General features: G+C 45.0%; 1 protein-coding gene across 2 annotated transcripts in view; it reads left to right on the forward strand.

Annotated features, from left to right (window-relative positions):
- Positions 1 to 19,035, forward strand: part of BRWD3 (bromodomain and WD repeat domain containing 3) — a 50,814-nt gene extending 31,779 nt beyond the window's left edge. For both annotated transcript variants that reach the window (XM_064426518.1, XM_064426519.1), the window contains 19 exons: positions 784 to 860; positions 1,476 to 1,653; positions 2,400 to 2,516; positions 3,725 to 3,832; positions 4,881 to 5,005; positions 5,210 to 5,292; positions 5,703 to 5,814; positions 6,209 to 6,270; positions 6,356 to 6,511; positions 7,187 to 7,307; positions 7,815 to 7,940; positions 8,024 to 8,105; positions 8,653 to 8,709; positions 9,039 to 9,179; positions 9,398 to 9,550; positions 10,390 to 10,553; positions 11,031 to 11,128; positions 11,582 to 11,740; positions 12,916 to 19,035. In XM_064426518.1, coding sequence (XP_064282588.1) covers positions 784 to 860; positions 1,476 to 1,653; positions 2,400 to 2,516; positions 3,725 to 3,832; positions 4,881 to 5,005; positions 5,210 to 5,292; positions 5,703 to 5,814; positions 6,209 to 6,270; positions 6,356 to 6,511; positions 7,187 to 7,307; positions 7,815 to 7,940; positions 8,024 to 8,105; positions 8,653 to 8,709; positions 9,039 to 9,179; positions 9,398 to 9,550; positions 10,390 to 10,553; positions 11,031 to 11,128; positions 11,582 to 11,740; positions 12,916 to 13,706 — 2,910 coding nt within the window. In that variant the 3' untranslated portion in view covers positions 13,707 to 19,035. The remainder of the gene's footprint in view (positions 1 to 783; positions 861 to 1,475; positions 1,654 to 2,399; positions 2,517 to 3,724; positions 3,833 to 4,880; positions 5,006 to 5,209; positions 5,293 to 5,702; positions 5,815 to 6,208; positions 6,271 to 6,355; positions 6,512 to 7,186; positions 7,308 to 7,814; positions 7,941 to 8,023; positions 8,106 to 8,652; positions 8,710 to 9,038; positions 9,180 to 9,397; positions 9,551 to 10,389; positions 10,554 to 11,030; positions 11,129 to 11,581; positions 11,741 to 12,915) is intronic.
- Positions 19,036 to 24,375: the final 5,340 nt, after the last annotated feature.

Raw genomic sequence — 24,375 nt, forward strand, 5'->3', positions numbered from 1 at the left:
TGGGCAGGGCAAGGAGCTGAGCTCTGATCCTTGTGGGTCCCTTCCAGCTCAGGATATTCTGTGATTCTCCACATGGGAAGAAACACTCAGGTCATTGAGTCCCTGGGATTTGTGGTGTTCCTGTGGCATGTTGGTCTTGGAGAGTGAAGGATCATTTACCTAAATGCCAGGACAGGGTTGAAAAGTAGCTTAAAACAGCTCCTGTATTTTTGGAAACCTGAAACATTTTCAAGTAAATTTAACTGGGTTGTGTTAAACCACTTGCTATTTTGGGATTTCATGCAGCACATGGATTCTGGGTCAGGACTTTGATTTCATTTTGCAGTGCTTTGATTTCATCTACATCTGTAGACTGCTGTTGAAAGAGATTGAGTATTGGTATTAATCATTGATTTTGGCAAAGGAAGAACTTAAAATACACCAGATAAATATAACTTGTTCTCCTTAAGGAAGAGAGTGAACATTGCTGCTTTGTAAATGCATTGAAAATAGAGAACAGCTCAAAAAGCTGGTCTCTGGGCACTAAAATTTATTAATCAAACACTTAAATAAGAACTCATTCTGTAGTTCTGATATAATTAAAATTCACATTTGTTTTAAAGGAGCTACATAAGGATATATTATAGTATTAATTAAGGTATAGGAAGAAATGTGGATTTATTTCTTTAAAGCTAAACCAGCCCTTCAGTGGGAAGCTTTCCTCAGATGACACAACTTGCTTGCAAACAAAAATGATACATTTTACCCTTGGCCCCAGAGTGAATCCTCTTGTTTTCACTACAGGAGGATGAGACTGTTGGCACAAGTGATGCATCCATGGATGATCCTGTGGCAGCCTGGCAGAGTGAAAGCAGTTCCAGGTACCTCCACTGGGCTCTGAGTTGGGAACACTGGTTTATTGTGGGATTTAAGTAGGACAGTTGATACTGAGATACTCAGACTTCATTTTGAAGATTGATTTTTAACCAGTCCATCATGAAACATTTCATATTGTGATTTTTTTTGGGGTTTTTTTCGAAGTAAAAAACAATTCTAAAAAACCTTTTGTAAGAAAATGCTGCCTTTAATTAAGAACTACTTGAGAAAATCAAAGCCAGTTTGCCATATAAATCCTGTACTTGTATTATTTGGTGTTGAAGAAGTCAGAGCTGGATTTTTAGGGAAGGGCTCTAGTTCTTTAAATGTTCTGTGCATTTTTTGCTGCCAGTTCTTATGAAGTCAGTCTGTGAATCAGTGAGATAATGAGAATTTATAATAACCGTAGATATAGTTTTACTGAGTTTCAAATTCATAAAAGAATTTACTGAAATCACAAATCAGAGAGCATTTGTTTTTCTTTAAATTCACATGATAACAGAATTCTGTGCTAATCCTGAGCAGAACCAGGAGAGCAGGTTGAATGTTTGGGCTTTTCAATCCACTGTGGGGAAACTGAAGTTTTCTGTTCTTTCTTACAACTTTTTTATTATTTACAGTGATTCATCAAGTGAATATTCAGACTGGACAGCAGATGCTGGGATTAATCTGCAGCCTCCAAAGAGACAAACCAGGCAGGCAGCTCGGAAAATCTGTAGTAGTTCTGAAGATGAAAATATGAAGGGAACAAAAGGGCTGGAGCCAAAGAGAAGGAAACTGAAACAGCCAAGGAAGAAGGTCAGCAAGTGTAATTCTGAGTGTCTTTTGTACTTTATGAATATAAATTTGGGTTTTAGTGGTTGTTTTCAAAGTAAAATATTTTATAAATGGGCACAGAGTAAAAAAAAAATCACAGAGAACACAGTAATTGTGCTACCAGTGGTACCAAGCAAATTCATTGTTTGTTTTATTGGGCTTCCATGCTTCCCACAGATGGTTCTTAATTTCAAATGCCATTTTTTTCTCCCGGATTTATGCTCTGCACCACAGTCAGGTTTACAACAGGGTGGTTTTGTTGTAAAATTATAATGGATATGTATAGTATTGACATAGTCAGATTTCTTTTTCCTGGTATTTTTAAAAAGACATTTAGAATATTTACAAAAATACAATTTATTTCTTTATTATAGAACCAGACTGGCTTGAGTTGGAGAGGTCTTAAAGATCATCTAATCCCACCCCCCTGCCATGGACATTTTAATGATTTATGATTGTTTTAAGGCATTTTAATGATTTATGAAGGTTTTGATTTTCAGTATTATTTATAACAAACCTGTCTTACTCTCTGCTATTTAGTGGAGATTTTGGGAAGGACAGCACTCCACAATTTTCCTTGTATCTTACCTGCAGTAACTGCGGCACGATGAATTTTCCACAGTAATTAACTGTACTCTGAATATCGTGTTGCTTGCATTCTAAATTAACACAAGTATTTAACTTCTATATGTAACTTACCTGTGTAATCTCTCTCTGTGTGTGTCCAGAAGGCCAGTGGGCTGCTGTCCCTGGAAGGGGAGCCCAGTGAGGAGTGGCTGGCCCCGCAGTGGATCCTGGACACCATTCCCCGCCGCTCGCCCTTCGTGCCCCAGATGGGGGATGAGGTACTGCCCTCTGGCTTGCCTTGAGGAGCCACGTGTCTGCTGAGGAAGGCAGGAGCCTCCCCTGAAAAGGAAAATGCAAACCCTGTCCCTCTTGAGTTGTTAGAATTTTTAAAATTGAGTGGCTCTCAGGCAAAGATGTGGGCGCAGGAATAACAGTTCTTTATTAGGGAAGAAAAAAAAAACCAACAAAATAAACAATGCAGCAATACAAAACAACACTGAGAGAGTTAGAACATGCCCTGACCCCCTGTGGGTCAGGGTGGTGGCACAGTCCCATCCCATGGGGGCTCAGCCCTCCTGCAGTGCCAGCTGTGCTTCTGCTGGAGCAGGGATCCTGCACAAGGGGGGAGTTTTCCTCTGCAGCTCCAGGGCTGCTGGAGATGGGCCTGCTCTCCCTCTGAGAATGCAGGGCAGGAGAAAGCTGCTCCTCTGGGAATGCAGGGGGCAAAGGCTGCTGTGGTGTTCCCAAACCTCAGATTGTGTCCAGGTAGGAATGCTTGGCTCCTCCCCTGGGTGGAGCATCTCCCCATGGGATGATGGAATTGGATCAGCCATGCAGGGACACTCAGTGGCCAGGAACAGCAGATAATTAATAATTAATGGCCCATGAACAGAAGGGATCTCCTGGAGGGAGGATTGGCTGTGGGAGAGATGAAGAAAACTGCCCAGTTACAGAAGCTGACTGCCCCACCTCTAACAGATGGAATAGAATACACAGCCCCATTTCCAACCTCAGACACCCTCAGCAGTTCCAACATTCCCAGGGAATCAACAGCTCTGCTTGCTTTGGACTCTTCTACCCAGCAGTATTTGCAGGGAATTGTGCTCAGGGCAGGCTGAGTTTTGTTAACTTTGTTAATTCCCAGGCACTTTGTTGTTTACAGAGTCACGTCCTGTGTCCCTTTTTCTGCACAGGTAACTTGGGATTGGCAGGAAAAATCAGTTGTGCATCTTCACCTGCACATTTCTTAATGATCTCAGTTGTAAAGCACAGAGCAGGTGCCAGTTTGGGGGCTGATATAAATACTTTTAACTGGAAGAGTGTTTTATGATGAAATAAATCAGTGTACAATGTGTTCCCAAAGGGATAAGACCTGGTATTATGAACAGGAAGAGCACAATCATTAAAATAATTTTCTCTACTTTTCTCATTTGATCTTTTTTTCTCTCTTAATTTTCTCTTTTTTTTTTTTTTTTCCTCTTTTAAGATCATCTACTTTAGACAAGGCCATGAAGCTTATGTGAGGGCAGTGAGGAAAGCCAAAATTTACAGTATTAACATGCAAAAACAACCATGGAACAAAATGGAACTCAGGGTAAGTTCAAGAAATACTTCAAAGAGCTGTGAAAGTCTCTGTAATGTTAAACTGACATGAAAAACCAGCATGAAAAATGTAAAGAAAGGATTGCTTTAAAATGTTAATATCAAAGTTTTAATTGTAAATATTAAAGTTAGTTTTTATTAACACAAAGTCTTTACATCTGTTCACTTCCTGGTTTTGGACTTGATTCTCAGGGGTCTCTTTCCATACAAATTATTTTTTCCTGAACACTGAGTTCATTCAGAACCCAGCACTGCAGAGCTGTTTGTGGTTCTCTCACCACTCTACAGTGACCTGAGCATTTGGGTTCTGTTTCTTGTTTTAATGCTGTGGTAAGAAATTATAGTGTAAACACCTAAATGTGTGCAGGAGTTCTCTTAAACACTGGGTCTTGCTTTGGATGAGTTGCCAAGCCTTAATCCACAGTGTTGCCTTATTTTTTCTTGCTTTCCTCAGATTTCAAATCAAGAGAAGAGCCCATATATGTGCTCATATTCACTTAACCATGCCAGTGGTTCTGTTAATGAAAGTAATTGCTTTACTGGGAAAATACCCAGTTACCAGTCCCAGATATTCAGTGATTCCAGCTGTAATTTTCCAAGGCATCATCAGTTTGTGAGGAAAAGGAAATAGCTGTTCACTTAGGATGGGCTTTGACAGGACATGAACATAAAGGCTATTGTGGAATTTCCATTTGCAGAGGAAGAATTTCCTTTTTTCCCCCCTGTGCAAAAGTGAGGGGTCCTGGGGTAGGTCAGGGAGAATCTCTGGTGTGTTTAAAACTGGGTCTGTTCCTTAGAACCTTCTTAAATAATTTGTAGGAATCCTGTTCACAAACCTGCCAAGGAAATGAGCTTCTTCATTTTTCTTTTTGAGGTGACAGTGATTGATTTTAGTATTTGGAAAAGAAAAATTAATGGGTGAAATTACCTGTTTTGTAGAGTGGAAACGTACTTGGGTTTTATTAATGTTTCACTTTAAAATGGATATTTGTGTTGTTGGCAAGGTAAAATAATGCTGTTCCATGCTTCTTGCTAACTAGGAACAAGAATTTGTGAAGACTGTAGGAATTAAATATGAAGTTGGGCCTCCCACACTCTGCTGCTTGAAGCTTGCATTCCTGGATCCAATCACAGGCAAAATGACAGGAGAATCCTTTTCCATAAAGTAAGTCAGTGGAATGCTGATGACATTCTTCAAGAGCTTTCCTTGCAGTGTAGAAGCTCCCCCCTCCTCCTTTCTTATTTCCTGTGCAAGGCATGATGATGGCAGTAATGGTTATCCCAAATGCATGGAATTTGAGGACTGTGTAGTTCATCTAGAACTATATTTCTGGGTAATAATAACTTCTTTTGGTCTTATTTCCTGAAGGTACCATGATATGCCAGATGTTATTGATTTTCTTGTGCTGCATCAGTTTTATAATGAAGCCAAAGAAAGGAACTGGCAAATAGGTAAGGGCTTTTTTCCTAATTCCACGTGTTTTGCACCATTTCTGTAGCTGTTTAATGGGACACAGTGTCTTTATTACCTGATGTAAAGGACTATACACACGTGATAGTCTCAAGATTATTGGAAACTTCTATTTTATGTTTGCTGCATTTCCTGTAGAAAAAATAAAAAAGGAAATGGTAGAAAGTGTTCCAAGGGCAGTGATAGCAAGAGAATCTCTTGATCTGTTGGGATCTGAGGTGAGAGGCAGCTGTGGGTAATTCCCAGAGATGGGCAAGGGCTCAACTCCTGTGGTACAAAATGCAAGGATGGAAGTAGGGCATTCACAAAAGAGGGAGTTGATTCTCTAAAAGGAAATATTCAGCAATTCTTGATGTTGTTCTTTTTCTGAATGCAACGTGTGCCCTCCCAGGGGATCGATTTCGCAGTATCATTGATGATGCCTGGTGGTTTGGGACTGTGGAGAGTCAGCAGCCTTTCCAGGCAGAATATCCTGATAGTTCCTTCCAGTGCTACAGTGTCCAGTGAGTATTTCCTTGTCCTGGGGCTCCTACACAGCTCAGAGAACTTCCAAAACAGGATCAAGAACCTCAAGAATTAAAATGCCTTTTTCTATTTAAATACATACCCAGACATTTTATTTACTTATTTAATTTCACATATTGTACTCCTTATTTGTTACTTACTGTTTATTTTAGAATATTTTGAATATTTACTTATTTAATTTTTGAATTTTTTTCTAAAGCAACAATTCTGGTATAAACAGCAGTGCAGTGACTGCTGGAGATGCACGAGGAAAAAAGGGAATTGGAATGTTTTATTCCTAACTGGAGTGACCTTTTGGGTCAAATCTGGTAAAGAAAAGGTGTGTCTTTATATTCAGCTCTAACTTGTGCATTTGAATGAATTTTTTAATAGCTGGGACAACAATGAAAGAGAGAGGATGAGTCCGTGGGACATGGAACCGATCCCAGAAGGAAGTAAGTGTGTGCTGGATTCCTGTCCCTGCACAGAGCAAACAGCTCTGGGGCCCTGCATTTACCCTCTGGAATTGTTCCTCTCCAGCTGCTTATCCGGAGGAGGTCGGGGCTGGAGTTCCTGTGACCCCAGAGGAGCTGACAGCTCTTCTCTACAAGCCCCAGGAAGGAGAGTGGGGGGCCCATTCCAGAGATGAAGAATGTGAACGAGTGATCCGAGGGATTGAGCAGCTTCTTTCCCTCGGTATGTTTGGAGAGAAAAGAGAGAGAAAACAATATCAGGGAGGTGGCACAGGACTGAAGAGCAGATGGGATGGAGTGCTGGGACTGAAATGTACCGAAATGTACTCAACTAAGTTACTGAAAAGAGCCTTTTAAATTGCATATTTCAGTTTCCAAGCTAAATTCCTTTTTTTTTCTGGGGCTTGACCTGGTTTCTTTCAATGGAGCTTTCCAGTGGGTCATATCTAAAGGTGAAAGAGCAAAACATATAATTAAACCCCTCAAAACCAACCAGCAAATCCTCACTAAATGCCCTCACCTCCAAATTCCTTGTAACTGGTTTGTAACCACTTAATAGCACGCTGTGCTTTAAATTCTGCCCCTCTTTCCACCCAGGACATGTCTGTGTTCCTACTCAGTGTTGCATGTTGTAGTATTCCTGTTGTAAGTGCAAGTGCCTCGTTCCTTTCAGTCAGATTGGCTGCTGGCACACAAATCTCAGATGTGATACTTAAACAAAAAGTGCTTTTTCAAGAGCAGGAATAGATGGTACAAGAGGAGGATAATGACATTCTCAGCTGTAGATCTGTGCTGCTTTTGCTGAATTCTTCGAAAGAAACCCCAAAAACCATTAAAAGGAATCCTGGTGTAACATCCCTTGGAAGCCTCTAATTGATTGTGGTCTTTTGTCTTGCAGACATTTCTAATCCCTTTGCTGTTCCAGTGGACCTTAGTGCCTATCCCATGTATTGCACTGTTGTTGCTTATCCAACTGACCTCACCACCATCAGGAGGAGGCTTGAAAACAGGTTTTATAGGTGAGTTTGTGTTTGTACTGACATTTATTACATTTATTATTGTGTGGAGCTGAATGCTGTTTGAAGTCCCTTCAGCAACTGCAGATCAGATTGGCCTTGGCCAAAGTGAGTCTTCCTGAATAATAAATTCTGCTGGCCATGTTGTTCAGGCAGAAGCTGCTGTAGCTGGATCTGGAGTGTTGGTTGAACACCCTGAGCCTGGCTCTGTGTTGGAGGCAGAGCATGTTTGCTTTGTTTCCATCCCTGCTGCCTTTGAGCCCGGGCTTTGCTTGTGTTGCAGTTGCCAGAAGGAGACTGAATGATGCTGGAAACTGGAAATCTTGGTTTTCCCAGTTAATTTAGGAATAAATAATGTCCTGCTTTTATTTTACCCTCTGAGGACAACCTGTTTCTGCTTGATCTGAATTCCCAATTCCATTTTTTACTAAAGAATCCTACTGAACGTGGAAGAAAAATAACATACACCTTGTTCTCCATCCCATTCCTTAAATTTTGTGTATTTTTCAGGAGAATCTCTGCCCTGATGTGGGAGGTGAGATACATTGAACACAATGCCAGGACTTTCAACGAGCCAGACAGCCCCATAGTCAAAGCAGCCAAAATTGTGACAGATGTCCTGCTCCGCTTCATTGGGTGAGTTTGGAGATCCCAGACCCCACAGCTCCAATTCCTGGGATCCTTCATTGTGTCCCTTGGTTTTTGTCATTGTCCTGCAGAGATCAGAGCTGTACTGATATATTAGAAATCTACAACAAGGTGAAAGCAGAAGACCTGAGCAGTACTGATGAGGAAGAGGAGGTAAGATCATTTCCTTCCTTTTTACAATTCAGCACATGAAAGAAATTTTGATTTTTCTTGAGTCTTTATTTTATGGGTAATTGCACTGAGTTTTGGAGATGAGGCTTTTTAGGCTCACCTGAGACAATAAGCTCCCTGAAGTAAAAATGCTTCTTGGAACTGTCTGTCTTTAATCTTCTCTCAGTACATGATGTTTTGTTGGAAGGATGAGTAATGAGGGGAGCTGGGAAGTGGAGCTGTTAGTCAGTCAGAAGGACAACAGCTCTCCATTGTCAGCGAGGCAGCAGAGCTGATTTCCTTATGTAATTCTGTGTCATTTCCCATCAGTTGATCCCTGGAGTGAAATGTCAGTAGAATCCAGGGTGGATATCACTGCCTTGAGCTGCTTCCCTCTCCTGACACCTTCTCCCCTTCAGTGCAGTTTGAAATGTGCTGTAGTTCCTGTTGCCAAGTGCCCTGTGGTTGTTGTTGGCTGGTTTTTAACCCTTTTTCCATGGCTGAGGGTTACCCAGACCTGCCTGTGTGTGATCATTCCCTTTGCCTTTAGGTGGCAGAAGTGGATGTGGATTCAGATGCTCCAGGCACTTCCTCTGGGAAAAGAAGAGTGAGTAAAATTTCTGCTGTGGTCATTTTTTTTAAAATTTGATTTTGAAGAAAATATCTCCAGCAGTCAAATTTTGATGCAACTGATAAATATAGCAAGGCTGGAGCTGAAATATTGCAGCTTCTCATGGGTTTGAGTGTTACATATGACCAGAAAAGGCAAATTTGTTTAATTTGTCTAATTTGCATATTGCTGGGCCGTCAGCTCTGCTTTAATCTTCCTGGATTTCTGTTTTTAATTGGGTAATGCTTTAATTGCAGAATGAGTGGGAACTTCAGGGGAACAATGTGAATATTCTGATACCATCTGCAATACCTGTTTTCCTGCAGGTGAGGCGAAGGGTGAAGAGGCAGCCCATGAAAGCCAGTGCTGATGCTTGGAAGGAGCAGTGCCAGCAGCTCTTAAACCTGATTTATGAACGAGAGGACTCAGAGCCTTTCAGGCAGCCTGTTGATCTCTTCTCTTACCCTGTAAGTGCAGCCTCCACACCCAGAATTGTTCCTCCTTTGGCAGAACATCCATGCTGGGCATGGCTCTGCCCTCTCCCTTTTTGAGCTGATGTTTTCAGGGAATTATCTGCAACAGCTCTGAAAGTAAACTAATGACTTGAGCCACTGGATGAATGCTGAGGTGATGTTACTGCTGTAGGATTTGAGAGCTTTGATTTTTCTCTTGTGTGTTCTCACAGGATTATCGAGATATTGTAGACACTCCCATGGACTTCAGCACTGTGAAAGAAACCTTGGAAGCAGGAAACTACACCAGTCCCTTGGAATTCTACAAAGATATTCGTTTAATATTCTGCAACTCTAAAGCTTACACTCCTAATAAAAAGTCTCGTGTAAGTAATCAATTTTAATGCTTGGTTTTTGGACAAAGACCTTGGCCCTACATGAATAAAACACGTGAAATAAGGTCTGAAGAGAAAAAGCACTGCTTGGTGTAATAAAAATAACCAGGATACACCAATTCTGTGGTTATAAACTTGCTTTGTTCTGCTCTCCCAGATGACTTCTAACATCCATTTTCATCTGGGATGATGGTCACTGTTGCAGCTGTTCCTTGCAACATTTGTATAAGAAAACTGATCACCAGTTGCTTTTATTTTTTTTCAATAATTTATCCCTATTAAAAAGGCTATCAGCTTGATAACTGCACATATTGTGGATGAGGCTACACAAAAGCAAGGTCTAGAAAGAGGACAGGAAAGTGGTTTAAAGATTTTGACATCTGGTTTACAGAAATTAGGACTGAGGACATGTTGGCTTGCTTCTCTGTAGCTCTGTGAGGGTGGTGTAAGGACAGTTCACCAGGGATGTACTGCAAAAACAAACGTGAGGAGACATGAAATCCAATTGTTTTTCCCTTGGTATTCAAGTTATCTTAAGGCCTGCTTCCGTGCCTCATGGGGATTGACAAAGGGGACAGTAATCCAGAAATCCATTTTCCTTCAGCTCTGGAAATACTTTGTACTGTTACTAAATCATTTTAAGAAAACACTTTATTTTGCAAGAGTATGCATGGCCCATGGAAGGAAATAATTGTCAAAGAGCTTCATAGTGGAACATCACTGTGAATTTTTGCTTTGTGCTACGAAGTCTGGATGTCTCTGTGATGATCTTTTGGTTGATCTTCAAGTTATTCAACTCTAATACACCTGACCATTTTCCCTCACTGCAGATTTACAGCATGACCCTTCGACTCTCTGCCTTATTTGAGAATCACATGAAAAACATCATCTCTGAGTACAAGTCAGCAATGCAATGTCAGAAGAGGAAACGGCCTCGGTACCGCAAGCGGCTGAGGAGCAGCAGCAGCTCCCCCTCAACCAGCAGAGCATCCAGGTGAGGCAGGGATGGGGAGCCTGGCTGGCAGTGCCATCCCAGAGCACAGGCTAGATGTGCTTTGGGGAATAACCAGCAGCAGTGCTGCTCATTTCCTGATGAGCTTGCTCTTTTGGGAGATAAAATCATGCTCAGTTTGTAGTTTCTAATTCTGGTAAGTGAAAGATGATGTGGTTACAAGTGTTCCCTCTGGAGGAAATGAAAGATCAGCTGTCTCTTTACCTTCTAGCTGTTGAAAAAAGTGTTGTGTAACACTTCCCTACCTTCATCTGATGCGTTATCTAAGTAAAGTGTTGGTAGGGGGATAAAACCTTGTCCCTGCAAACTCCTATACCTTTAGCAAACAGCCCTGTGGTGTAAGTATTTTTAGTGATATCCTACCTGGGAAGAAGAGATCACTTTGCAGGAGAAATCAGTTTTGTATTTCAGTCTTTGGTGATAACAGATTTCTCTCTTTGGGGTATTCTATGTTTGCAGCCCAAAAGGGAAACAGAAGCAAGTGAAGATTCAACCTAAACCCAACCAAAATACCTCACTGCCCCTGACCAGGACTAATTCTTCAGTCTCATCTCATGGTGAGGAGAAACCCAGCCTTTCTCTTACAGCAGCTTGTCTGTGCAGGTTGAGTCTTGATCTCATAAGACATGTGCAAAACCTCCCTGTTGAAGGAGCAAGGTCCTGAAATGTGTTCTCTGTAGGTTGTTTTAGCTGAGTTCGGTTGTTGGGAAGTTCTGGGGAAGGATCAGGGAATTGGGAACGTGGGTCTGGCCATGATAAGAATTATTCCAGTGACAGAAGCCCAGACTTCCTGTGTATGGGCCTCTCTCCTACAGCAGTGAAGGATAATTAATTAAATTAATTAAATTAATCCTGCTTGGGATTACTCTCAGGAGGAATCTGTATTTCCATGGCTGCAGAGCAGCTTGGTGAGATTACCCTGACTTGGACTGTTGACAGAACCTGCCCAGACACAGCCCTGTAAACAGAGCATAAAAATCACCCTGTCCCCTTGTCTGTCCTGTCTGAAGTTTCAGATACAGCAGAAGAACCTCTGGGTTCAGCCACTGGTGAAGAGCTGGAGGGTCAACCATCTTCATCAGGCTCCAATGCACAGAGCCGGAGTGGAAATGCCATAGACCCAGGGAAAAGCAGACCAGTCAGGAGCAAAGCTACACCAGTGAAACAAGGTGAGAAATAATAATTCTGTGCTTTGACTGACTGGTTTCACTAGAGATGAAAGGTCTTGCTTCTGTCTGATGTTTATTGCCTCAGTGTAGCATTGTATATATTCCTAAACCATACCAAAAATTGAATTTACTTTGCTCCTTTACTCTGGTGTCTTGTCTGAGGTGTGGAATGCAGAGGATTCCATGTGCACTTAAGTGAAGTCCTTTAAAATCTTTCCAGATGGAAAACTTGATTGCTCTTAAACTCCTACAGTTCCTTCAGGAATTACAGAAAGCAAACAAACCAAGAGAATCCCCACCCCAAAACATTTGCCTTTTATTAATCAAGCTGAAACCAAAGATGAAAAAAATTTACAAAAATATTTAAATATTTTTCTCACATGCAAAACAAAGTACTTGTGATTAGAAGGGAAACAGTTCAGGTGTGGTAATGTGGGGGATGAGTTACTCAGAGTTTCCACCAAGGAAATTTCCTTGAACCCTGGAGCCTTTCCCAAGTCCACACTCCTGTGCTGTAGCAGTGCTGGATGCTGCAGGTGAGCTTTTCCTGTCCTGTCTTAAAGAAGATATTTAATCTTCATTGTCAGATTCATAACCCTGAAGACATGGAGGATTTTGGATCCCAAGCCAGCAAGATACTTTATTGAATTTTCATTTAAGGTGTCAGCAATCCATGAGAGCTTTCTTGTGTCATTGACTTTCTTGAGTTATGCTTTCCATTAATATTCCCTGGACTAAGCCTTTTGAGAATGTGCATTTGATAGGGAATAAATGCTGCTTGCAGAATTTTATTTTTGTGTATATATAGTTTTGAAATGGATTTTTGAGTTTTACTGCCTTGGCACCCAGGTAGGATTCACCTGAGTTTTAGATGTTTGTGTCCAACCTGGTCACTCCAGGCTCCTTTTTTTGCCTGGATCTTCCTGAACTCATGCTCAGGAGAGCTTGCAGTCATTGTTTTCAGATAAAAACTGTGTTTACTTTGGTAGATTTTCCTCTTAGAGCACCTGCTTGTGTCCACAGCATGTAAAGGGTGAGTAATTCCCAGTGGATTATCCCTGAGCACACCTCAGAGACAGCTGAAGAGAATCCCAAAGGCAACTGCAGCAAATCCCACTTTTGTGTCCTGTTTGGCCGTGGTGTGATGCTGATGGGGTTCTTTTGTGTTTGCTTAGATCTCTCTCCTGATGGGCCACTCACCAATGGGGATGGCAGAGAACCCCGGGCAGGAGTCAAGAGGAAGCTGCTGAGCGCCTCAGAGGAGGATGAGCACCTGGAGGAGGCAGAGGAGGAGGAGGAGGAAAAGAAGAGGGAATTAAAGGAAAAGTCTGGTTTGTCTTCATCAGAAAGTGGGGAATCGGGATCCAGCTCCAGCTCTGAAAGCAGAAGTGGCTCTGATTCCGACTCGGAGTCAACCTCCAGAACAGACCAGGATTACATCGACGGCGACCACGACTACAGCAAAGTTGTGCAATCCAAAAAGCCCAAACGGAAAATCAAACGGAAACTCACCGGGGGCAAACGGAACTGGCAGGGCCGAGGGACAGGGAGGAGGGGCAGATGGGGCAGGTGGGGCAGGTGGAGCAGAGGGGGAAGAGGGGGCAGAGGTGGAAGAGGCTGCGGCAGAGGAAGAGGAGGCGGCCGGGGAGGAAGGAGAGGCCGAGGAGGCCGAGGGGCCTCGCGAGGAGCCACCAGAGCAAAACGCGCCCGGCTCGCCGACGACGAGTTTGAAAACCTCTTTGGGGGACAGTTTGGGGAGAACGTGTTTGGAGGGAGATTCAGCCGACCCCCTCGGATCAAAACCAGGAACGAGGGCAGGAGAACTGTCCTGTACAACGACGACTCCGACAATGACAATTTTGTGCACACCGAGGATCCTTTGAACCTTGGTACTTCCAGGTCAGGCAGGGTGCGGAAAATGACAGAAAAAGCCAGGGTCAGCCATCTCATGGGATGGAATTATTGACAGATGGAAAACTTTGGAACAATTTTAAAAGAACTTCAATGGCCTTCTACTGCAGGGATTTTACCAGAAATTCTACCAAGCAAGTTGTGCGGGGACTCCACTCACGTTTCACAGTGGTGCTTTTCCATCCTGTCAGTTTGTGTTTGTTTTAAAGCTTCAGATCTCCACACTTCATTGGTCAAAACAAGCCTTAGTCATTAGGCCTTAAATTACAGAAATTCTTCCCCACACACTACGAGTTCATCACATTACAGAGGCTTCCAGCTTCTCAGTAAGAACATGACATTTTCGAGTCACGCTTATGACTTCTCTCCCTCGTTTTGTTTTTGTATTATAGAAATAGCACCTTCTTACAGAGTTTTTATGTGGTTTCTGCCATAAATCCTTAGACACAGTAATAATTATAACTTTTGCACAATACACCAATCCTAAAGGCAGCTATAAAATGTTTACAGTTTCTATATTGTAAGAAGGATCTGGATTATTTTAATCTTCCCAGGCCAAACATTGATGGAATTGTGCTGAACTGAAGTATGTTCATACTACAGTTTTGGGGGTCCTGATGTGCTTTCTATTGGTTCTTTATCCGTGTAAAAACAGTGACAAAGGGTTGGTGCCTTGTAAATATGTAGCAAACCTTTGATGTGGTGTGTCCTATGTGTGCATTAACTTTATTAAAAAGAGAATACTTGAGAAGTATGAATATCTAGACAAAAGGTGCCAAATGCAAAAGTTACTTGCATCTATTTTCTTTTTGTCCTCTCATATTTTTATAGTATTAATCGAGATTGTGCAGCTAAAGGGGTGACTTCAACATTTGAAAGGTTCCTCCTCTTCAAAGCATGATTTTTAATAGTAGCTCAGCTACCTCTTATTTACAACTACTGGAAACTGAAAAGAAAATAGATGCTGTTATTCAGAGCGTGGTGAAGAAGAGGCGAGAAGGAGCGTAGAGGGGTGGAAGTTGTGAGGAGCTGTATCTTCCTTGTGTTGCCACCATGAAAACAATTGCAGTGGTTCTCAGAGATGTTTGGGGCAGGTGGGGTTTGCTTGTGCAGAGGGGCTGCTTGGCCCCACTGCCCCGTGCTCCATGGAAATGTGGTGTGGGCACGCTGGCCCCTCAGAGGTGCCGAGGGAGCTGTCGCCCCCCCAGACTGACTCTTGTGTCTCAAGCTTCCAGAAGAGAATTCCTGTTGCACTGTGCTCTTGTTGTCCTGGGAAATGCTGACTTGAAATCCTCTGGCAGTGGTAGTGCAGTTGGTGAGGAGATCCCTGCTCTGGCTCCTCGGTGACCTCGGCGGTGGCGTGGGCTGAGCTGGAGGTGAGCAGCCTCTTCCTTCCTTCCTGGGCTCTCCTGGAATGGATGTGGGATTCCAATTTCCTCCCCTTGTCTGACAGTTCAGAGCCAGGTTGCAGAGAGAACAAGTCAGAACAGATTACAAGGTTCCAGTGGAGTTTTTCAAGGTTTTTAGTTTTTTTTTAAGCTTTCATCCAATATCCTGAAGTTCTTCTGTGCACAGCTTGGTCAATAATTCTGGAAAACCTCAGGCAGCAAAGAGTGACCCTTGTATATTCTCAGATGCAGAAGGAATTTAATTTTTGACTTTCTATATTAAGCACTAGCTATTTTATCTCGCTTTCCAAAAAAAGATCCTAGTTAGATGCAAAAATGACTTGAAAATAAAAGAAGCAGAGGTTTAGTTTTGTGATGGAGGAGAGTATATCCTAAATTGCTCATTAATATGAGTTTATGGTACAGTACAAAACCCACACTTTTAATTTTGTAAGAAATGTTTGGAATCAGCTGTAATCCATTGCTAGACTTGATTTGGTTTTTGATGGGGGGTGGGGAAAAAACCAAGTGCAGAGGCTCTCCTAGTTCTGTGTTGGGCTTTAAAGTATAAACACCTGTCCTATCATCTCTCTCATATATCTGTATATATACACGCATTTATATTTATAAGAAATGTATTATTTGTTTGACTGATTGGTCTTTTTACATATGGTAACCAGGAATAGCATGTATGCATCAGTCCATAGTTGGAATCATATCCCTTAGATCAGTCCTGTGAGCTAATGTAAACACTATGGGTTCTATCCTAAAGCCTGAAAAGCTTGAAATGCAAAAGAAATGCTTTTTCCCTCTATTTCTGACTGGCCGAAAATCCACTTTTTCCTTATTTATTTTGTGTAGGGGTCGGGGAGAGAGAAACCACAGGGATTCCAGAGAAATCATTTTATAAGTTGGTGTATTTTAGCAGCAATTAGAGTAAGATTAAATATGTTCTTAACTGTATCTTTTCTCTGTACTGTGAAGATACCAGTGAAGCATCACTTTGCTGTGGCGTAAGTATTACTGTGTCCCATGACTATGAGCTAGAGCAGGGGGTGCTGGGACAGCAGAATTTAGTGTAAAAATTGAAAAAAAAAAGTTTCTTTTTTGTTTTGTGCATGAGAACCTTTTATAAGCATGACAACTTGGGTTTAGAGCTGTTCCTTTTGCTTGGATTTGTGTCTGGATTCTTTCTCTGAGTTGGGCAGTTGATTTCTCATAGTTCTGTGGAATAATTCCAAATCTTATCAGGAGCCACTTATGGGTGTGGTAAACTGAAGATGAGCACAGAGGTGCAGCAGAAGCAGGATTTAAAGTGATTTAAACCAACCAAAAGCTGAGCTCCAGGCAGCTGCAGAGCCAGGAATGTGTTGTCTTTGCTTGAACTCTCAACAAAAATCTCCAGACTCTGCCTGAGGAATGGCATGTAAGGTCTGATTGTGGATGGGGCTCCTGAGGGTGAGCAGGCAGGCCAGGGCTCCTCGGTTCCTGCAGATGTTTGGGCAGTGGTGCCTCTGTTCCCTTGAGATGTCCCACTGGCAGATCCCAATCCTGAGCTGCTGGGGCACCGTGGGGACACCCTGGGAAAGGCTCCAGGCCCCCACACTCCATCCTGCAGAGACAGGGCTGACATCCTGGGTGTCATTGCTGTCAGCTTCTCCCAGCCCCAATCCACTGTCCCTGCAGTGCTCCCCTTTCTCTCCAGCCTGGGGCACGGATGGCAAAGCTTGTCTGGCAGTAGTGACGTGCTGTTGTTTTGGATATTAGGGAAGTTTTTTTAATGGGAAGAGGCTGCCCAGGGAGGTGCCAGAGTCACCATCCAAGAACTGAGCACATGTGGCCCTTGGTGGTTCAGTGGCCGTGATGGGATGTGGTTGAAGGTTGGACTTGATGATCTTGGAGCCTTTTCCAATCCTAATAATTCCATTATTCAGCCCAGACTTCACCTGCTTTTTATTTTCTCTATCACTATTTATTTTCCTCTTTGCCATGCCCCACCTCTGTCCTGTAGGTTCCTTTTATAGGCTATTTATTTATTCTCTTGGAAACTTTGAGTATCATGATGAATTTTATTTCAGCTGCCAGGCTGTTAGGTTTAATCCAGACTTTTCTGTTGGTGCTTGAACTTGGATGGATTTGGGCAATTTTATCCCTCCTCCCTCTTTCCATCCCTCCTTTCTCCCTCAGCCAAGCAGAGGCCACCCCCTAATCCCAACCACCCCCACCCTGCAGACACTAAAAAGAATTGGGGAGAAATAATTCTTGGAGGATTTTTGGTTTCTTCAAATTCTGCATCCTGTTTGCATAGTTTCATTTTCCTGGAATGTTTTCCTCAATGTCCATCTCAGCTGCTCCTCCTGTGGGGATGCAGAAGGACTGAGTAGTTCAGAGAGTGTGGAAAGGAACTGGCACCAGGGGTGTGGCAGAGAGTTTTAAATGAATTTTAAAAACTAAAATATTTGGAGGCTGTCTTGACTCCCAAAAACAAGATGACTCTTGCAAAGCATTTGGTTCTATCAGGAATGTCTCTGTGCTCCAAATCACAGAATATTAACCTGAGAAAATAATTTTAAATCAGTAATTTTTGATAAAAACTTGATTCATTCCATCTTTGAGTGGTGAACACCAGGGAAAAGTGAACAGCTGTAGGTTTGAGGTGTCCTGATATCTGGAGTGTCCTGTCATGGATTTCATGGGTTAAAAACGTCTTTGTGTGTTTACATGTCTTAATTTTATCTTTTTATTTAAAAAACATCCTGCAGAGTTTTATAAAATACTGATGATTTCCTGAAGGAGCAGTTAACCCTCCAAGGCTAACTCAATATTTAATAGGTAGGGAGCTGTTGTTGTGTTCTTACAATGTGTATTATAGCAAATCCCTGCGCATGAGCGACAGAGACTTTTCAACTCTTCAATATATCCAAGGTTTACACATGGTAAAAAAACTCCTTTATGTACAGTAAGTAACAGCCTGCAAAATTTAGTCTAAAAACTCTTTTTTTAGTCTTAGAAATGCAAACACCTGTTGGAAGCTTGTATATTTTTACTACGTCGTGTTCGGCCCACAGCGAACTCACACAACTGTGCTATGAATCCCTGAAAAATTGAGATTTCCAGTGGGAATTGCTGTCACAGCCTTAACTCTAGTGTTCTAAAAATGGTGCTGAAATACATTTTTGTGTGTGGATGTGGGTACCTGATCCGAGTCCGTGAGACTTCCAAGGCAAACCAAGCACTTGGAGTTACTACTCCTGGTAGTAACTGCAGCCACACTGGGGAGCTGGCAAATGTGTAAATAGTTGGGAAATAATTCCACCAGTGGGAAATGAGGAGCAGTTCCTTGCTTTGGGGGTTTTCACTGGCAAGCACTGCGGATCTTCCTGGGTTTGGGGTCTGTGAGGAGCTGTTTGGGGGGTGGGGGGTGAAATCCTGCCGGAATATTTGCAGGTAAAATCCAAATCTGCCGTTTCTCTTCCTAAAATTCTTCCTCAGAGAGTGGTGGCTGCTCGGGTGTGTTCAGAACTCAATGTCTGAGGATTATTTTTCTGTAGAAATAATAATTCAGGCTCTTCATTCCTCCATGAGTCATTAGAGCAGATTTCATGTAGAAATACCACTTGATGTCAGAGCAAAATTCACATGATTTAGGCTCTCCAGGTCGTGTTCTGGATTTAAAATACTCCAAAAATGCACAAAACTATTAGAATTATGTCTACTTTCTATATTATTTTTTTTTCAGGTGATATTTATGCCCATATCTTCACATCCGCTATCTCAGGTCCCTTTAATGAATACTTCAGGGATTTTGATGCCACATGTTGGCAGACCAAATGTAATATTTATATGCAATGAGCTGTTAGTTTTTTGTATTGTACAAATGTAAATTTGTAAAGATTTTTTTCTAGAGTTTTTTTGAAGTCACTGATGTAATCTAGGATGTTTCATTTTCCAGCTGTGGGATTGTCTTAATAAAAAAAATAAAAAGAGAAACTCTTACTTTGGTTTTGCATTGCTTCCTGAGTAGTTGACACATTAAAAGGTTTTAAAAAAAGGTAAAATGGAGGTTTTAATTTTAAAAAATTGTTTTTTGATGCAACTGGTTAATTTTATAGTTTTAATTGGAAGTTTTATAAATTGGATATAGAAACTATGTATAAATTGATAGAGAAGCTTTCATACACTGTGAAGATCTTGAGCAGGATGGGATGGACACCCTCACCCCCATCACCATCCAGTCTGGCTCCAAAATCCCATTTTTCTGGGAAAAAAGTATAGGAGCAGCTAATGATTTCTTGGGAAAAAAAGGGAAAAATGCCTAAAAGTGCTGTGAAATGGCTAAAAATGCCATGAAAGGGGAGGAGGAGGAGGCTCTGGGCGAGGTCCCTCAGCCACTGTGGGACACGGGTGGGTCCAGGGGGTGATGGCCCCAGGGGAAGGTTGTACCTGTTAAATAAGGGATATTTCATGGGAAACAAGGAATTGTTCCTCTGCTCTTGCCCTTGTTAAATAGCAGTGCTAACATTGTTTAAACAGGGATTTTGGGGGTGGGTGGGGCTGGGTTTGTGTAGAGCTGCCGGAGGGACTTGGTGCTCAGCCAGGGGCAGGTGCTGACAATAAATACATGGAATAAACTCAGCAGGAATTTCTTCCTGGAAAGGGTGGCCAGGCATTGGAAGGAGCTGCCCAGGGAGGTTTGGAGTCCTCACCTGTGGAGGTGTCCAAGGAAGGTCTGGAGGAGGCACTCAGTGCTCTGGGCTGGTGACAAGGTGGGCAACGGGCACAGGTTGGATTTGGTGGTCTGGGAGGCCTTTTCCAGCATTAATAATTCTGGGATTCTGTCATTCTATTCTGACTTTTCCCCTCATTAATCTGCTGACTTATTTGACATTTCACTTTATTGCAGTGATTCCAGTGGCATTTCCTCTCCAATGGGAATGAATATCTCCATTTTAACACAACACTCATCCTCCAAACCCCAGGGACAAAAGGGCTTTTTCTTGTTTCCCTTGTTTTTTTTCTTGATGGTTACAAAGAACAAAATTAAACTTGTTTTGCAGAGATGCTGGAGCCAGCCTTTATGTACATCCATCAGATGGCATTGGAGGGAAGGAACTCCACTCCCTTCAGAGCTGCTTGACCTTTGCTAAACCTCCCTTGGCTGTCCCTCTGTCGATATTATATTGATTTGATATTATATTGGTATTATATCAGAGCTGTTGTATGCTTTATATCATCGTGTTAAGGTCATATAATGCACATTATAAATGCATGGATAATAAATGGATAATGCACGTTATAAAATACATTATATAAAATACCAGAGTGGTAGAGAACAACTGTTTTTCCCATGCACTTTGGAAATGTGTTTGTAGAAGTACCTTTTTAAAGGTATTTTTTATAGATGTCTTAGCATTCAGCTGTGATTTTTATGCATTTCAGCAGCGAGTGGACTCAACACTGCCTTGCAGTGGGTCATCCCAACGCTCATTTCCAGCCTGGAGAACCCCAGGAGCACCTTTCTGAATTCACCCCCACGATGGTTCAGGTGTGCAGGGCGCTGCCGGTGACATCGCGGGCACCGTGTGGCCCCGGAGCCTTCCCGAGCAGGGAGAGGCCACGCTTTGCCTCCATCCCAGCTGTCCAGTCCAACGGGAACGGCGTGATGCGAGCTCGGGAGCGCCTCGGGGCCAGGGTGGGATTTTGGGGGATGCTGCTCCCAGGGCCAGGAGCTCCGTGATCCCCGCGGGTCCCTGCCAGCCTGGCAGAGTCAGTGACTGTGTCAGTCCCTCAGTGACACTGTGCCAGTCCCTCAGTGACTCTGTGTCGTTCGCCCTCCATTTGGTACATCCAGGAGCTGGGTTAGGCACACCGTGAGGCCGCCGGCAGTTTGGAGCCGTTTGGAAGGCCGGGGGTGCCGGGTGAGCCAGCACCTCCGTGCCCCGTCTGACAAGACCTCGGGTGTCCGTGTTTCTGGGTGAATAAAAGCGCCTTTGTGCCGAGCCCCGGGATCAGGTGAGGAGCCGGGGCCCGGCCCGTGACGCAGGTGCGGGCGGTGCTGGCGGCGCTCCCGGCCCGGGCCGAGCCCTTCCCTCCGCCGGCCGTGGTCGGCCCGGGGCTGACGCAGGACCTGCCCTCCTCCATCAATATTTGCTCTGGTGCAGCAGGCAAGGCTCGCAGCGCTCCCGCAGGAGCTCCAGCCTCACACGTCCCCGCAGACGGTGCCGGAGCCCCGCGGAGCATGAGGGACCGGCTGGCGGAGCTGCAGCAGCGAGCGGCGGCCGAGGGGGACCCGCACGACGACTGCCCGCGCTTCGACAACCCCGCGTTCGTCGGGGACGACGCCAGCCCCGTGGGCCGGGCGCTGCGGGAGGCGGCCGAGCTGTGGCGGGCGCTGGAGCGGCTGGAGCAGCTCTCGGAGAGCATCGACAGGACGCAGCAGTCGGTGCTGTGCTGCACCTCGGAGGAGAGCATCGCCCGCCACAAGAGCGGGCTCGGAGCGGCCCGGGCCGCCTTCGCCCGCCAGGCCGCGGCCCTGCAGCCCCGGCTGGGAGCGCTGCCGGCGGCCCCGGCCGGCGGCTCGGGGCGAGCGGGGCCCCGCGTCCGCCAGACCCAGCTGTGGCTGCTGCTGCGCCGCTACGGCGCCGTCCTCGCCCGCCACTACGCCCGCGAGAGCCGCTACCGGCACCGGCTGAAGGAGCAGATCCAGAGGCAGGCGGAGCTGGCGGGCATCACCCTGGGCGCCCAGGACGTGGATGTGCTGGCCGAGAGCCCCCAGGGGCCTCGCATCGTCGGCCGCGACCTGGAGGAGCTGAAGGCCAAGCACCACCTGGGCCTGGCCCAGGCGCGGCAGCGGCAGCTGCTGGAGCTGGAGGCGCAGATGCTGGAGCTGCGCGGGCTGTTCGTGCAGCTGGAGGGGCTGCTGGCCCAGCAGCACGGCGCTGCCGACAGCGTGGAGCTGCACGTCCTGCGCACCCTGGACTACGCGGCGCAGACGGGCGGCGGCGTGAAGAGAGCGGCCAAATACCAGCGGCCGTCGCGGCGCTCGGCCCTGCTGAGGGCGGCCCTGGGCCTCTGCTCCTGCTGCCCCTGCCTGCCCTGCCCCGGCCGCGGCCTGCGCTGAGCCCGGGCTGCGGGGCACTGCAGCGGGGGTTCACCCGCGCCGGGCCAGAAACCGTGTCCTGTGCTCTGGAACAGCGGGGCAGGAGATGTGCACGCCTTGTGTGATGGTGCGAGGACCGTGCGTACCTTGTGAAGTGGTGTAAGGGGGTGCACGGCTTCCTTGATGGCACAGAGACCGTGCACGACTTGCTCAGGGATGCAGGGGCCGTGCACACCTCACATGGCAGCATGGGGAGCACACACACCTTCCCTGATGGCACAGGGACCATGCACACCATTCCTGATGGCACAGGGATCATACACACCTTCCCTGATGGCACAGGGACCATGCACACCATTCCCAAGGGCATAGGGACCGTGCACACCATTCCTTATGGTACAGGGACCATGCACAGCACTCCTGAGAGAACAGGGACCGTGCACACCACTTTTGAGGGCACAGGGACCATGCACATGATCCCTGATGGCACAAGGACCATGCCCACCTTGGATGGCAGCACAGGGACCATGCACACCTTCCCTGATGGCACAGGGACCATGCACACCTTGGATGGCAGCACAGGGACCATGCACAACATTCCTGATGGCACAGGGACCATGCACACCTTGGATGGCAGCACAGGGACCGGTTGCACCTTGCACAGAGATGGAATAACCATTCGCACCTCACCTGGGAGCACAAGGACCAGGAACCTCTTGCTTGGTGGCACAAGGACTGCCAGCACCTTTCCTGATGGCACAGGGACCCTGCCCACCTTGTGTGGAGCACAGGGACCAGGCACACCTTGTGCATTTATGTAAGGACAATGCACAATGATAATGTAAAGAAAAAAAATTACATGATGATGTAAAGAGCATGCACACCTTGCAGATCTTGATGGCTTCATGGGGACCATGCACTTCCATTGCAGCACCCAGCCAAGAAAAGCACTTTCTACACTCCAAAACCTGACCAGAACTGTCACATTTTTGGTTTTGTTACTGTTTCAAGGAGAGAGGGCACAAAGCCTGTTGAAGTTTTTGGCAGGTCTGCAGTTACATTTCAAGGGACTCAATGGCTTGGTGCCCCCAAGGAGCAGCATGAAGGTTCCTCCACCACACCCCAACCCTGATTCTCCTCGCTTCCTCCAATTTCTGCTTCCTTGGGGTTGTTTGGTGCATTCCTGTTGCATTTTGGTCGTTGCTGGTTTGCCAGGCAGTGGGTCAGCTTTGGGCTGGGTGTTCCTCATGGCTCATCCCTTGCTCTGACACCAGGAGAGGATTTGCACAGTTGTTCTGGGAATCTGCAGGCTTTTACTTCATCCTGCACATTGCCAAGCTGGCAATTATCCCACACATGCTGGAAATGCTGCAAACTTCGAGTGGCCCTTTTATTTGGCCCCCATATCACCACCTGAATTTCCCAAAACCTCTCACATTAAAGCCTGGGGCCTGGTTACATTTTTGGGGACCCTTTGTGGAAGGTCCCTCTGTGTCCTGGCAGTTCCTGGCAGCTCATCCCAGTGCTCTCAGCCACCCTTACGTTTATTTTCATCTTCTGGCTGAGCTTTAATAAAACAATTTCTCAATAACCTCTTGAGTGTGGAGAGTTATTTCTTTGCAGCAGGGAGCCCAAAGCTAAGGAAGAGCAGAAATTGAATGACTTCTCAATGTGTTGATTGAGTTAAATTCTTAGGAATGCAGAAAACTTAATTTTCAGGCTGATAAATTCATATTTTCTGTTGCCCTGGAAGATCCCCACATCAGGAATGTCCATCCCTATGAGAGCTCTGGGTGCCAAGTTGAGTGGTTTCTGTTCCTGCCCTCTTCCTCCTTCTTTATTTTCCATTTGTGAGGTACAAATGAATATTCCTTTTTTATTCAAATTTTGATGAATGGAAGTTCACTTTTATTTAATTTTCATTACAAAAACCCAAACCCACGACTTCCAGACCACTGGAAGCACCCCTTGCATCCCACATCCCACCCCACATTCACTCTGTGGCTGCAAGAGCCGCCTCCTGGGAAGCACTGAAGTTATTTACAGCCTCCCAGGATACAAAGAGAAGGGAAATAAACCTGCTGAGCTTGGGAGGCGGCAAATCTGAGCTCAATAAAACATATTTAACCTCCTTTCATGCCCCACTGTCAGAGCTCGTGCAAACAACCTCCCTGGAGCCCTCTGGGGTGGCTGGGCAGCGTCTGGCCCAACTGGTTTTGCTGCTCAGGAGATCCTTA

Source organism: Passer domesticus, chromosome 7 (assembly GCF_036417665.1).
Source record: "Passer domesticus isolate bPasDom1 chromosome 7, bPasDom1.hap1, whole genome shotgun sequence".
Classification (NCBI taxonomy): Eukaryota; Metazoa; Chordata; class Aves; order Passeriformes; family Passeridae; genus Passer; species Passer domesticus.